Genomic DNA, 14,861 nt, shown 5'->3' on the forward strand with positions numbered 1-14,861 from the left:
ACATCACAAAGCAGTTTGGTGGGTATCTTCTTGGAGGACTGGCAGCAGCTTTAAACTATGATTTCAAAAGAAATCTTTATTTTGGAATCAAAATTTTGAATTTGAAAAACTTCTTCCTTTATGCGTTCCATATTCTCAGAATCAAAATGGGACATTAAAAAATTTATAGTCTCTAAAACAAGGAGAATAAATCCAACCCTCCTTTAGCTGAAAGGCTGGGGGTGTAATATTAGGTTTCGTAGAAACCTAAGGAAAGCACTGTATGGGAAATGGAAATTAGTTCAAAAGAAACATAACATTTCTTTAAAAGCTTCCTGGATTCCTCTGCCCACCCCCCCACCTCTGTCACCACCTCTGTCAAACACAGAAAAGAATACTGCATTGCAAATCAAGATCTATTTCCATGAAATGATGTTCTAAAGAAAATGTATGTAAACAAGTCAGAGAGAAAGATTTCTTCATTTCCCCATTTTTGTGGAGTGAGGCAGTGGGATGGTATCAGTTAAATAAGATCTAAAACTCCTTAATCAAAGAACCACTTCATTATACACAAAACAGCTAGGGATAACTGGTGAAAATTTCTCATGTGTTTCCTTTTCTTTCCCCCAAAGTTTGAGAATGTTTGAAAGTTCAATAAATAGTAGAAAAATAATCCTTTACTTAGAAATTTTGAGATGCATCATTTAGAGCTTAACATGAGTTCCATACAGCAACTGTGGTATCTAGGTACCGCTAAGAAACCAGGTGAAATCTTCAAAGCACAGATTTCTCTCTGCATGTGCCACGTTCCCAGTCTCCGCTGGAGCATATTTTTCTCTCTTCCAGTTAAGGAGAGCCAAATGTTTCGGGCTCCTCGGAACATTCCCCTGGCTCAGCTTAACCAAGGCTCCCAATGTTTCCCTTGTAGGTTCCATCTCTGTTTAGAGGTTTGCTTCTGTTCATTCCGTTGGTATTATGGCAGGTTCATTAATCAGACTTATTTCCCCTCCATTTCACAACCAGCCTCGCATCTTCACAAATGTGATTCTGTCGTTGTTTCTCTTGTTTTGAAATATATTAACAGGCAGGAAAACGAGTTAAATGACTCTAGACAGAGCACAGACACAAGTGGATTTGCTGCTGGCTCTTTCTCCCTCCAGAACATTCCATATCTCCCAGATCTCATCTTCTGATGGAGGTGAGGAGGTTAGCATTCTGCGTCGACAGTGTGTACGGTCACGGCCGCCTGCAGGTGGTGGCTGTGATGCAGCGTGGGGTGGTGAAGGCGGTAGTGGTGGAACTTGTGACTTAGAAGGGCAGCAGTCTGAGGTGGGGTGTCCAACTCCAAGTCTTCATCGTGGTTTCCCACGTCCACCCCGGCCGACAAGGGGTCGTTGGTGCACGGAGGGTTTTCACTGTCTTCCTGTGGGCTCATGGTGCTGTAACCTAGAAGATGAACACAACAAACAGGCAGCTGAGAGCTTCCAGATGCAGGGAGGAGACGTCACTGCAGATTTCTGGGGCACTGGGAGGCGCTCCTACCTTTGTGTTACATAAGTGTCAACGTTTGCAGAGTGTCAGCAGACCTCGAAGTGACTTATTTTTAAAGAGATCTTTCGTTAGCTCTTGCCTTAAAGCAATTACACCATAAATACACAATCATTTTAGACAATATGAACAGCAACCCTTTTCCCAAATGCCCAAACCAACAAAACCAAACCAAAAATCACCCCAATCCTTTCTGATCCATAGACCCCACAACTGACATTTGGGGAAATATCCTCCTACACTATTCCCTCAGATAAGATTAAGGCTATTTTTTATTTTTGAGGGGAAAAAACAAACAGCTTCAAGACAAAGATCCTAACAGGACTCAGATCAGTTGGGGGCTGGTGGGGGAAGCTGAGCTTCAAAATGACTGAATGTGAGGCCACAGTAAGAACAAAAGACAGCTGCCACCATGGCAGCCCTGGTGTCATGTAATCCCTACACACCAACAAGGCACACATTTTAACGTCCATTTTACAGGTGAGGGAAATGATGATCAGAGAGGTTAATGAATGTGCCTGAGTTCCAGCCCCTAACAAAACACTAACTCTGCATATATTCATAGCAACTAGCAAAAGAATCAGCTATTCTCTGTGTAAGCTGGTTCACTATATTTAAAGATTAATTTCTTTTGGTGTTCTAAGTAATACATGTTTCAAAAGAAAATGCCCTTGCTGATCAAAGGATTTCATTCCAAGAACCTTGGCATGTTTTTAAATATTGCAAAAAAAAAAATCCCCTTTAAGAATTTTGAGAAGTGACAGCTCATTAATATTTCCGCTGCATCTACAGTTAGCATCAATCAGCACTCACCCATGGGTAGCGCTAGTCACATCCATGGCTGCAAAACTGACGTGCTTGCATACTAACCAAGCAGGAATAGTTTGTGGTTGAAAATGTTATGCTTCGTGCAAAAATGAGAAAGGCAATTCTCAGTCCTCAATGAAATGTTGTTCAAACAACATAATTCTTTCAGTCCCACTCAACAAATATTTATCAGGCACCTACTATGTATAAGACACTGTGTTGGGCACTGCAGGAGACCCGGAGACGAAAACCTGATCCCTGCACAAGGAGCTGATACACTAGTGCTTGAGAAATAAAACAAGTACAAGCATAGCTCAGTTCAATTATTCATTTATTGAAGACCATCAGGAGGCTGAAAGGAGAGACTATGAAACACGAATAAGAGATGTCCCTTTTCCTTAAGGATTTCACCACTGAGTAAGAGACACATATTTACAAAATTAGGCTTATTCTAGCGCAGATAATGGTAAGTGCTATAATGGAGGTTTAATTGAAATCCAGCAGAGGGCTTAACTAATTCTGGCTGGAGGACTGGGAAAGCATCACAGGAGGACTCATACTTTAGTTGGGCTTAAATGGATGAGTAGGAGTTTGGTGAAGTGGCTAGGAGTAAAGGAACAGACGAGTATGGCCAAGAGGTGCAGAAACACAAGGCTATTTTTACACCATGTGGCTAGGATGAGTGCTAGCAGGTAGATGGAGGAGAGACTTGAACTTACAAGGTTTTGAGCAGACCAGAAAAATAGCACGATCATTTCTGTATTTTAAAAAGAGAGTTCTGGAGTCCCTCCCATCAGGAAACTTACACAAACCTCTTAGATAGCCTCATCCACCAGAGGGCAGACAGCAGAAGCAAGAACTACAATCCTGCAGCCTGTGGAACAAAAACCACATTCACAGAAAGATAGACAAGATGAAAAAGGCAGAGGGCTATGTACCAGTTGAAGGAACAAGATAAACCCCCAGAAAAACAACTAAATGAAGTGGAGAGAGGCAACCTTCCAGAAAAAGAATTCAGAATAATGATAGTGAAGATGATCCAGAACCTCGGAAAAAGAATGGAGGCAAAGATCGAGAAGATGCAAGAAATGTTTAACAAAGACCTAGAAGAATTAAGGTAACAAACAAACAGAGATGAACAATACAATAACTGAAATGAAAACTACACTAGAAGGAATCAATAGCAGAATAACTGAGGCAGAAGAACGGATAAGTGACCTGGAAGACAGAATGGTGGAATTCACTGCTGCTGAACAGGATAAAGAAAAAAGAATGAAAAGAAATGAAGACAGCCTAAGAGACCTCTGGGATAACATTAAACGCAACAACATTCGCATTATAGGGGTCCCAGAAGGAGAAGAGAGAGAGAAAGGACCAGAGAAAATATTTGAAGAGATTATAGTCGAAAACTTCCCTAACATGGGAAAGGAAATAGCCACCCAAGTCCAGGAAGCACAGTGAGTCCCATACAGGATAAACCCAAGGAGAAACACGCCGAGACACATAGTAATCAAATTGGCAAAAATTAAAGACAAAGAAAAATTATTAAAAGCAGCAAGGGAAAAATGACAAATAATATACAAGGGAACTCCCATAAGGTTCACAGCTGATTTCTCAGCAGAAACTCTACAAGCCAGAAGGGAGTGGCATGATATACTTAAAGTGATGAAAGGGAAGAACCTACAACCAAGATCACTCTACCCGGCAAGGATCTCATTCAGATTCAATGGAGAAATCAAAAGCTTTACAGACAAGCGAAAGCTAAGAGAATTCAGCACCACCAAACCAGCTCTACAACAAATCTTGTGGGAAACACAAGACAAGAAAAGGACCTACAAAAACAAACCCAAAACAATGAAGAAAATGGTCATAGGAACATACATATCAATGACTACCTTAAACGTGAATGGATTAAATGCTCCAACCAAAAGACACAGGCTTGTTGAATGGATACAAAAGCAAGACCCATATATATGCTGTCTACAAGAGACCCACTTCAGACCTAGGGACACATACACACTGAAAGTGAGGGGATGGAAAAAGATATTCCACGCAAATGGAAATCAAAAGAAAGCTGGAGTAGCTATACTCATATCAGATAAAATAGACTTTAAAATAAAGAACGTTACAAGAGACAAGGAAGGACACTACATAATGATCAAGGGATCAATCCAAGAAGAAGATATAACAATTATAAATATATATGCACCCAACACAGGAGCACCTCAACACATAAGGCAACTGCTAACAGCTATAAAAGAGGAAATCGACAGTAACACAATAATAGTGGGGGACTTTAACACCTCACTTACACCAATGGACAGATCATCCAAAATGAAAATAAAGAAACAGAAGCTTTAAATGACACAATAGACCAGATAGATTTAATTGATATTTATAGGACATTCCATCCCAAAACAGCAGATTACACTTTCTTCTCAAGAGTGCGCAGAACATTCTCCAGGATAGATCACATCTTGGGTCACAAATCAAGCCTAAGTAAATTTAAGAAAACTGAAACCATATCAAGCATCTTTTCTGACCACAACGCTATGAGATTAGAAATGAATTACAGGGAAAAAAAATGTAAAAAACACAAACACATGAGGCTAAACAATAAGTTACTAAATAACCAAGAGATCACTGAAGAAATCAAAGAGGAAATCAAAAAATACCTAAAGACAAATGACTATGAAAACACGATGATCAAAAACCTCTGGGATGCAGCAAAAGCAGTTCTAAGAGTGAAGTTTATAGCTATACAAGCCTACCTCAAGAAACAAGAAAAATCTCACGTAAACAATCTAAACTTACACCTAAAGGAACTAGAGAAAGAAGAACAAACAAAACCCAAAGACAGCAGAAGGAAAGCAATCATAAAGATGAGAGCAGAAATAACTGAAATAGAAACAAAGAAACAATAGCAAAGATCAATAAAACTAAAAGCTGGTTCTTTGAGAAGATAAACAAAATTGATAAACCATTAGCCAGACTCATCAAGAAAAAGAGGGAGAGGAAGGGCTTCCCTGGTGGCGCAGTGGTTGACAGTCTGCCTGCCGATGCAGGGGATACGGGTTCGTGCCCCAGTCCAGGAGGATCCCACATGCCTTAGAGCGGCTGGGCCCGTGAGCCATGGCCGCTGAGGCTGCACGTCCGGAGCCTGTGCTCCGCAACGGGAGAGACCACAGCAGTGAGAGGCCCGTGTACTGCAAAAAAACCCCCAAAACCCAAGGAAACTTAAAAAAAAAAAAAGAGGGAGAGGACTCAAATCAATAAAATTAGAAATGAAAAAGGAGAAGTTACAACAGACACCGCAGAAATACAAAGCATCCTAAGAGGCTACCACAAGCAACTCTATGCCAATAAAATGAACAACCTGGAAAAAATGGACAAATTCTTAGAAAGGTATAATCTTCCAAGATTGAACCAGGAAGAAATAGAAAACATGAACAGACCAATCACAAGTAATGAAATTGAAACTGTGATTAAAAATCTTCCAACAAACAAAAGTCCAAGACCAGATGGCTTCTCAAGGTGAATTCTACCAAACATTTAGAGAAGAGCTAACACCCATCCTTCTCAAACTCTTACAAAAAATTGCAGAGGAAGGAACACTCCAAAACTTGTTCTATAAGGCCACCATCACCCTAATACCAAAACCAGACAAAGATACTACAAAAAAAGAAAATTACAGACCAATATCGCTGATGAATAGAGATGCAAAAATCCTCAACAAAATACTAGCAAACAGAATCGAACAACACATTAAAAGGATCACACACCATGATCAAGTGGGATTTATCCCAGGGATGCAAGGATTCTTCAGTACATGCAAATCAATCAATGTGATATACCATATTAACAAACTGAAGAATAAAAACCATATGGTCATCTCAATAGATGCAGGAAAAGATTTTGACAAAATTCAACACCCATTTATGATAAAAACTCTCCAGAAAGTGGGCACAGAGGGAACCTACCTGAACATAATAAAGGCCATATACGACAAACCCACAGCAAACATCATTCTCAATGGTGAAAAACTGAAACCATTTCCTTTAAGATCAAGAACAAGACAAGGATGTCCACTCTCACCACTATTATTCAACATAGTTTTGGAAGTCCTAGCCATGGCAATCAGAGAAGAAAAAGAAATACAAATTGGAAAAGAAGAAGTAAAACTGTCACTGTTTGCAGATGACATGATACTATACATAGACAATCCTAAAAATGCCACCAGAAAACTACTAGAGCTAATCAATGCATTTGGTAAAGTTGCAGGATACAAAATTACTGCACAGAAATCTCTTGCATTCCTATACACTAATGATGAAAAATCTGAAAGAGAAATTAAGGAAACACTCCCATTTACCACTGCAACAAAAAGAATAAAATACCTAGGAATAAACCTACCTAGGGAGACAAAAGACCTGTATGCAGAAAACTATAAGACACTGATGAAAGAAATTAAAGATGACACCAACAGACGGAGAGATATTCCATGTTCTTGGATTGGAAGAATCAATATTGTGAAAATGACTATACTACCCAAAGCAATCTACAGATTCAGTGCAATCTCTATCAAATTACCAATGGCACTTTTACAGAACTAGAACAAATAATCTTAAAATTTGTATGGAGACACAAAAGACCCTGAATAGCCAAAGCAGTCTTGAGGGAAAGAAATGGAGCTGGAGGAATCAGACTCCCTGACTTCAGACTATACTACAAAACTACAGTAATCAAGACAATATGGTACTGGCACAAAAACAGAAACATAGGTCAATGGAACAAGATAGAAAGCCCAGAGATAAACCCATGCACCTATGGTTAACTAATCTATGACAAAGGAGGCAAAGATATACAATGGAGAAAAGACAGTCTCTTCAATAAGTGGTGCTGGGAAAACTGGACAGCTACATGTAAAAGAATGAAATTAGAACACTCCCTAACACCATACACAAAAATAAACTCGAAATGGATTTGAGACCTAAATGTAAGACCGGACACTATCAAACTCTTAGAGGGGGCTTCCCTGGTGGCGCAGTGGTTGAGAGTTTGCCTGCCAGTGCAGGGGACACGGGTTCGAGCCCTGGGCTGGGAGGATCCCACATGCCGCGGAGCAACTAGGCCCATGAGCCACAACTACTGAGCCTGCGCATCTGTAGCCTGTGCTCTGCAACAAGAGAGGCCACGATAGTGAGAGGCCCGTGCACCGTGATGAAGAGTGCCCCTCACTTGCTGCAACTAGAGAAAGCCCTCGCACAGAAACGAAGACCCAACACAGCCAAAAATAAATATTAAAAAAAAAACCAAAAAATACTCTTAGAGGAAAACATAGGAAGAACACTCTTTGACATAAATCATAGCAAGATCCTTTTTGATCCACCTCCTAGAGAAATGGAAATAAAAACAAAAATAAACAAATGGTACCTAATGAAACTTCAAAGCTTTTGCACAGCAAAGGAAACCATAAACAAGACGAAAAGACAACCCTCAGAATGGGAGAAAATATTTGCAAACGAATCAATGGACAAAGGATTAATCTCCAAACAGCTCATGCAGCTCAATATTAAAGAAACAAACAACCGAATCCAAAAATGGGCAGAAGACCTAAATAGACATTTCTCCAAAGAAGACATACACATGGCCAAGAAGCACATGAAAAGCTGCTCAACATCACTAATTATTAGAGAAATGCAAATCAAAACTACAGTGAGGTATCACCTCACACCAGTTAGAATGGGCATCATCAGAAAATCTACAAACAACAAATGTTGGAGAGGGTGTGGAGAAAAGGGAACCCTCTTGTACTGTTGCTGGGAATGTAAATTGATACAGCCACTATGGAGAACAGTACGGAGGTTCCTTAAAAAACTAAAAATAGAATTACCATATGATCTAGCAATCCCTCTACTGGGCATATACCCAGAGAAAACCATAATTCAAAAAGACACATGCACCCCAATGTTCATTGCAGCACTATTTGCAATAGCCAGGTCATGGAAGCAACCTAAATGTCCATCGAGAGACGAATGGATAAAGAAGTTGTGGTACATACATACAATGGAATATTACTCAGCCATAAAAAGGAACGAAATTGAGTTATTTGTTGAGACGTGGATGGATCTAGAGACTGTCATACAGAGTGAAGTAAGGCAGAAAGAGTAAAACAAATATCGTATATTAACGCATGTATGTGGAACCTAGAAAAATGGTACAGATGAGCCGGTTTGCAGGGCAGAAGTTGAGACACAGATGTAGAGAACAAACGTATGGACACCAAGGGGGGAAAGCGGCCGGGGGGTGGTGGTGGTGGTGTGATGAATTGGGCGATTGGGATTGACATGTATACACTGATGTGTATAAAACTGATGACTAATAAGAACTTGCTGTATTAAAAAAAAAAAAAAGAGTTCTGGGACTTCCCTCGTGGTGCAGTGGTTAAGAATCTGCCTGCCAATGCAGGGAACGTGGGCTCGATCCCTGGTCCGGGAAGATCCCACATGTCATGGAGCAACTGAGCCCGTGCGCCACAACTACTGAGCCTGCGCTCTAGAGCCAGTGAGCCACAAATACTGAAGCCCGCGTGTTGCAACTACTGAAGCCCACGTGCCCAGAGCCCATGCTCCACAAGAAGAAAAGCCACCTCAATGAGAAGCCCGTGCACCACAAGGAACAGTAGTCCCCGCTCGCCACAACTAGAGAAAGCCTGCGCACAATGAAGATCCAACGCAGCCAAAACTAAATAAATAAATTTACATATAAAAAAAGAGCGAGAGTTCTGGTGGCAGTTTGGTGGCTGAATAAAAAGGAGAGAGAGGGAGGCAGTTAGGAGGTTATTGCAACAGCCCAGCTGAGAGTTGTTGAATTAAAACTATGGGATTGGACAGACAGCTCTGGGGTGGAAACAGTAGTAGTTCATCAGCAACTTGATGTGGGGGGCAACTTACAGTCAGGATGATAAGAGAGGGTGACTCCGAGATCCTGAGTCTCAGGGAAGGAAACGAATTTTGTTTTTGCACATCTTGATTTTGAGAGTCTGTGGATAACGTATGTAGAGATACCCAGCCAGAAAAACAGGCACGTTGGCCATAAATCAGGACAGAAGAAGGAGAGTTCGTTGTTGTGTGTCCGTCATTACTGAGTGCCCTCTTGGTGCCAGATGCCAGGCTAGGGGTTCAACAGAAAAAGGGGTAAGGTGAGGCCCCAGCTTCTGAGAAGTCCACAGTCAAGAAGGGGAAACACAGGTGCGAAACTAGAGGCATTACAAAGGAATACCAAAGCTGATGAACTTGGCTTAGAATCCTGGAGGAAGTGACACTTAAGGTGGCCCTCATGGGAGAGAGGGGTTCACTAGGTAAAGAAAGGGGTGGAAGGTACTTCAGGCAGGGAGATGAGCATATTCAAAGACCAGGAGACTGAAAGGCTCCATGGATTTGAGGAATGGGGAAAAGCTTCATGTGTAGGAGAAAAGAGCAAGAGATGAGGCTGGACAGGCAGGCTGAGACCAGACCAGGAAGGCTGGTCAAAGGGCAGGGGGAAGGTAGATGGAAGCAACATAACGTGTGCTTTAAGATGATCCCTTGTGGCAATGAGGAGGCTGGCCACAGGGAAGGAGGGATGGGAGGCTCAGAGGACGGGGGACTGAGCATCGGCCCGAGAAGACGGCAAGGCCGTGAAGTGGGACGTTAGCCGTGTTTAAGTGGAGCGAGCAGCTGTTCACGTTCAGGGAAGGGCTGGCTCTGGTGACCAAATGGACTTCCTGGTGAAGATGCCAAGAGGGTTAATATCCTTGAGGTTTCTAGGTTCAGTTGCTGGAGGAATAGTGATGCCTTTACCCAAGATTAAGAGATCAGGAGCCAGAACAAGATTCTCAGCTTCAGTAGTGCTAAGTCTAGAATGTAACGTAGGCTTTAAAACCTCAGTTACAAATGTTCTACACGTAAGAGACTAAAGTACTAGAAAACACATTTTAGCAAAATCTCAGTGTGTCGATTATTTTTAGCCAACCTTTAGTGCTAGGCTGTCTTCATCTTGCCTCCTGGATGCCTTCCTGACTGCTCATTTACAAGCACCCAGCGGAACTGACAGCCGATTTTCACATTCATGGTGTAAAATTCACAGTGGTCCTTCTGCCTGTCTCACCCTCCCACCTTCCCTTATCTTGCTATTGTGCTTCACGTTATGTTTGAAGGTCTTTTCTGGGAAACCTTCCCAACCAACATCCACCCCACCCAGTCATAGCAACCTATAGGGGTTCTGGTGACTCTTCTGTGAGTTTAAACGGTAATCTGTGCACATCCTTATCTTAGATTTTACCGTATTACAAAAAAATATAGGGCTGTCTTGTCCATTAGCAAACTCCTTCTTCAAGTACGAGGACTTATGCCTTACACAAAGCATGTGCTTAAAAAAAAAAAAAATCACATAATTTTTTCAGCAATCTGTGGTTCTGTCTGGTGTGACATTTTACCAGTCTCATCTAATAATGAAGACATTCTAGGATTCACTGGGCCCTGCCTGGAGTTCTGACTTAGAGTCCAGGGGTGCTCTGAACCTGGCTGGTCACAGGCCCAGGTGGGTGGTGACCTTGCAGCCATTCCCAAGGCAACTCGGGGGCAGCCCCGTTTCTCCTGGTGCTTTCTGATGAGAATCCCAGCAGGGACCCCTCCGAAGGGAACCCCTCTGGGGCAATTCTGTTTTATTTCCTCAGTGGGACACTACTGCTCAACCCCTCTGTAACTTACTCAGGCTTCCTCTTATCTCAGTAATTCATGGAAATCTGGAGGGAGGGAGTAGCATGTTTCAGAGAAGCAGGAGAAAGCCAAACACGTGCTCTCACTTAGCAAATTAACTGAGCGTTTACTCAGTGCCAGGCAATTCTGTGAAGTGCTGGGAACAGTGATGCATAAGACAGACACGGTCTCTGACTCATGCAGGAAGCAGCACCATTTAAGACACAGACGACATTTACAAATACTTTCAAAGAAAGACTTCTTTACTATCCAAAGGTGCACACAGAGAAATTCCTGCAAAGCCAATTTCAAGGCGAAACAGGCTTCAGGAAGGAGGCCTGGCATCCAAAAGGAATAGAAGAGTCAAATTAGGCTTTTGCTCTTTGTCATTCTGCTCATGTATTTATCTGACGGTTCTTAAGAAAACCCTCTTGATGGCAAGGGCTGTTAGGTCCCTCTGGGGACTCACTCACCCCTTTGTGGTCATCACCCCTTTGTGGTCACAGCGAGTAACTGCAGGAGAATATCTCTGCACTTCTAAAAAATGGTTTCGTGGTGCACTATGTAATTTTTGACCAGATTTTCAAGGTTCAGCATTTGCGTTTTAAGTCTTTTGGAATTTACTTCGCTAGGGGAAAAATTCCCTTTTACAAAGAAAAAAATGTTGCTTAACGTACCTTTGTAATGTTTCTAATGAGATGGTAACTAAAACACAGATTCACAAGGAACAAATACATACTGGTGATTTTTAACTTAAAAATAAGCCGATTGATTAGTTAGAATATGATATTTTCAAGAGAAATAATGGGCAAAGCAGAGTGTAACAGTTAATAGCCAAGTGCTGGAAAACGATCATTCTACGTGGTGTCAGAACGCTGATAAAAATGATTCTACTTTTCAGACACCATTCTTATTTTGAGTAGTTTTCTTTTAAGATACAAAAATTAAAAATCAGGTTCTTTTAAAATACAAAACTCTGTTGGCCACATGAAATATTTCTAGTTAAAAATGCAGCCTGGAGTCTCCAAGTTTAGGTGGGTAACATTTAGTTTTAATTCTGGGAATATCACCACTCTGAACCATACCATGAAAGTCTGGTCTGTTCCATCCTTATACATTTATATATTTTATTCTTCTGAGGTTTCCTTTTGTGTGTGTCCCCTCTCCCCCCAGGGTCTTACATGATTTACTTGCAGATAAAAGTGAACTCTCTCCCCATCTTCTTCTTTGTTCCACTTCTTTAAGGAAGCTGTCACATTCAGCCTTTTATCAGTCTTGTGAATACATGCACGCATTTACAGTTTCGTGCTGGATTATCAATTCCTTGAGGGCAGAGTGGGTATGGAGGTGAGGTCAGCTCTGAGCTCATGCCTGCCATGTGTTATCTCACTTCATTCTCACGACAACCTTACCCGGGAGGAATTTCTAATCCCGTTTTAATTATTAGGAAACTGAGGTCCACGTAGCTTCCCTAAGGTCTCACTACCTGGAAAGAAGGGGAGAGGTGGGATTCCAAGTGAATTCTGCTTGACCTGTCTTATAAGCTCTTCTAGACCACGCTGCCTGACAGAAATAAGGCCCATCCCGCTCCCTTCCCCAACTCCTTCCTCTCTGCCAAGCAAACAGCAGATGCCCGCCTGATACCTTCACCAAATAAGAGAACACACGCTTGAGCAAGTCGTGTGCCACAAAAGAACTAGATCAGATTTCCGTGTTTAACGTGTACCTATCCTCTAGGTACCACGGGGACATTAGCTTGATACCACCACTTTCAGTGACCCACCATACAGGTTCAGGGATAGGACAACACTCGGTTAAATGCTGCTGACTTTGTGGTGCCTTTGGAATTACGTGGAATGTCAATGTCTTCCGCTTCTTCTGGCGCTGCATTCTGTCTGCATGAGAAACTCTGGGGATAACAGGGATCCAATTATTGTGAAAAATGAAAGAAAGCAAGCCCTTAGCTAAATTCCTTGGCTTCTGGATGCTGACACCGCACTATTCCTTTTATCTCAGCTGTTGCTTCATATGCCATTTTTACTAAGATGATGGGAGGGCTAATGGAACATTAGAACATCACTCAGAATTCCAATTTTGTACTGAAGCGGTTTCTACCAGGGGAAAGGGGGGTGGGGAGAGGGAGAGAGAGACGGAGAGGGAGAGAGAGAGAAAGAACTCAGTATTTCTGCTGAATAAGAAATTATTTCTGTTGAACTCTAGTAGCCTCAAACCTGTTTTATTATTCAAAGGAGAAGAGACACAGAACTGCCTGGCAGAATGAATTTATGCAGGTTCAAAGGTTTTTCTGGAAAAAAGGCAGAAAGTCAAAGAAACTGAGAAATTTAAGTTCTGCTTTGACTCTCCATAGAAACCAGAAGTTTCTATTTAGTTGGTGGGAACAATGTCATTCAGAGCCCAAATTAAGAGTCACCAATTTAAAAATCAGACCTTTGGCTTCTCCTGTTTTCCAAAGGGAGTTTGGATACCTGGCTGCCGTGTAAAAGGCCACATTGGCTGCTTTGATGAATATCTACTCCTGCATTTTTTAGCACAGGTGTGGAAGCACACTGCTTGAAGACGTTTTTTTTTTCAGGGTAGATGTGGAGAAAGCAGAATAAAAAAAGCATAAATGCATTATTTATGCATTAAAAAAAGACCTGATTCTGGGAAGAAAAGAAAGATTTCTGGAAAATTAAACAGCTATATGAAAAACAAAAAGATCTGACAATTACAGGAAAGGATGTACACTTCTGTTATAGTTTTGTGCAACAGTGGCAGGGATGCCTAGACAGTAGGACACATCTGCTGTTCTCTGTGACAATGAGCCATACGGGCACTGGGAAGGTGAGAAGGTACATGGTGGCCATGCTGTTGGTACAGCCGTGGACTTGATAATTGGTAGCTCACTTAGCACCCAGTGTCTCTTCACAACTCAGTCCCGACCCTTCCCGAGCATCTTACAGGCACTTTAGGCACCTCCATGACTTTGTACACACCAGTCCCTTTGCCTCTAATATCCTTTGTCCCTCACTTTTCTTTAATCATCCTTCAAGGCCCAGGGTAAGTGTTGTCTCTTTGGTGAAGGCTTCCCTGGGGCTCCAGGCCAGGCAGGAGGTCAGGGCAGGGGATGCCAGATGACAGCATGGATTCTTGCCAGGCCCTGAGAGTATGTGGCCAAGAGAGCCCTTGTCGATACTGGTGTTTGCCAACCAACATCACTGGGCAGCAGGACCTATGACTAAGTCGATTCACTGAGAACCACGTGGGGTACCACTGGTTCTCAGTGAATGGGTAAGCAGGTACCATTGAGATGATCTGAACGCTTATTCATGGAGAAAACCCGGGAGGCAATCTGTGCGCCCAGAGGTCATCCCACGTATGCCTGGGAATGCTGAGCCATAAGCCAAGCTCTCCTGGGGCTCTTATAAAAGTTTCATGTTGGAATGTAACTATTTGGAAAACTATGTCAAAATAATTGACCTGAGCATGGAACGGGAAAGAGAGAGAAGGGTTATTTATGCATAAATAACTTGTGAGCACTGGCCCACAAGTGCACCAGGGTCCTCAGGGCCTCGAGCGCAGGAAGCCAGACCTTCTTACCATGATCGCTTTCTGTTCCTGAGCGACCCCAGTAGCGACGCCTCCTTTCTGGACTGTGTGCGTGCCGTTCGATGACTGCAGCTATAAATCGAGTATTGCTGACTGTGGAAGGCAAGGATGGTTAGTCACTCTTAGGCCAGTATCTTTATTGTATCAAGCACATTTGCGCTAAGTAGCCTCATTCACGTG

At 42.2% G+C, this 14,861-nt stretch overlaps 1 protein-coding gene across 2 annotated transcripts in view; it reads right to left on the minus strand.

Annotated features, from left to right (window-relative positions):
- Positions 1-638: 638 nt before the first annotated feature.
- The window catches only part of CACHD1 (cache domain containing 1), a 216,899-nt gene continuing 202,676 nt past the window's right edge, over positions 639-14,861 (minus strand). For both annotated transcript variants that reach the window (XM_019919975.3, XM_033865492.2), the window contains 2 exons: positions 14,673-14,774; positions 639-1,425 (listed from right to left, as the gene is read on the minus strand). In XM_019919975.3, coding sequence (XP_019775534.1) covers positions 1,187-1,425; positions 14,673-14,774 — 341 coding nt within the window. In that variant the 3' untranslated portion in view covers positions 639-1,186. The remainder of the gene's footprint in view (positions 1,426-14,672; positions 14,775-14,861) is intronic.

Source organism: Tursiops truncatus, chromosome 1 (assembly GCF_011762595.2).
Source record: "Tursiops truncatus isolate mTurTru1 chromosome 1, mTurTru1.mat.Y, whole genome shotgun sequence".
NCBI lineage: Eukaryota > Metazoa > Chordata > Mammalia > Artiodactyla > Delphinidae > Tursiops > Tursiops truncatus.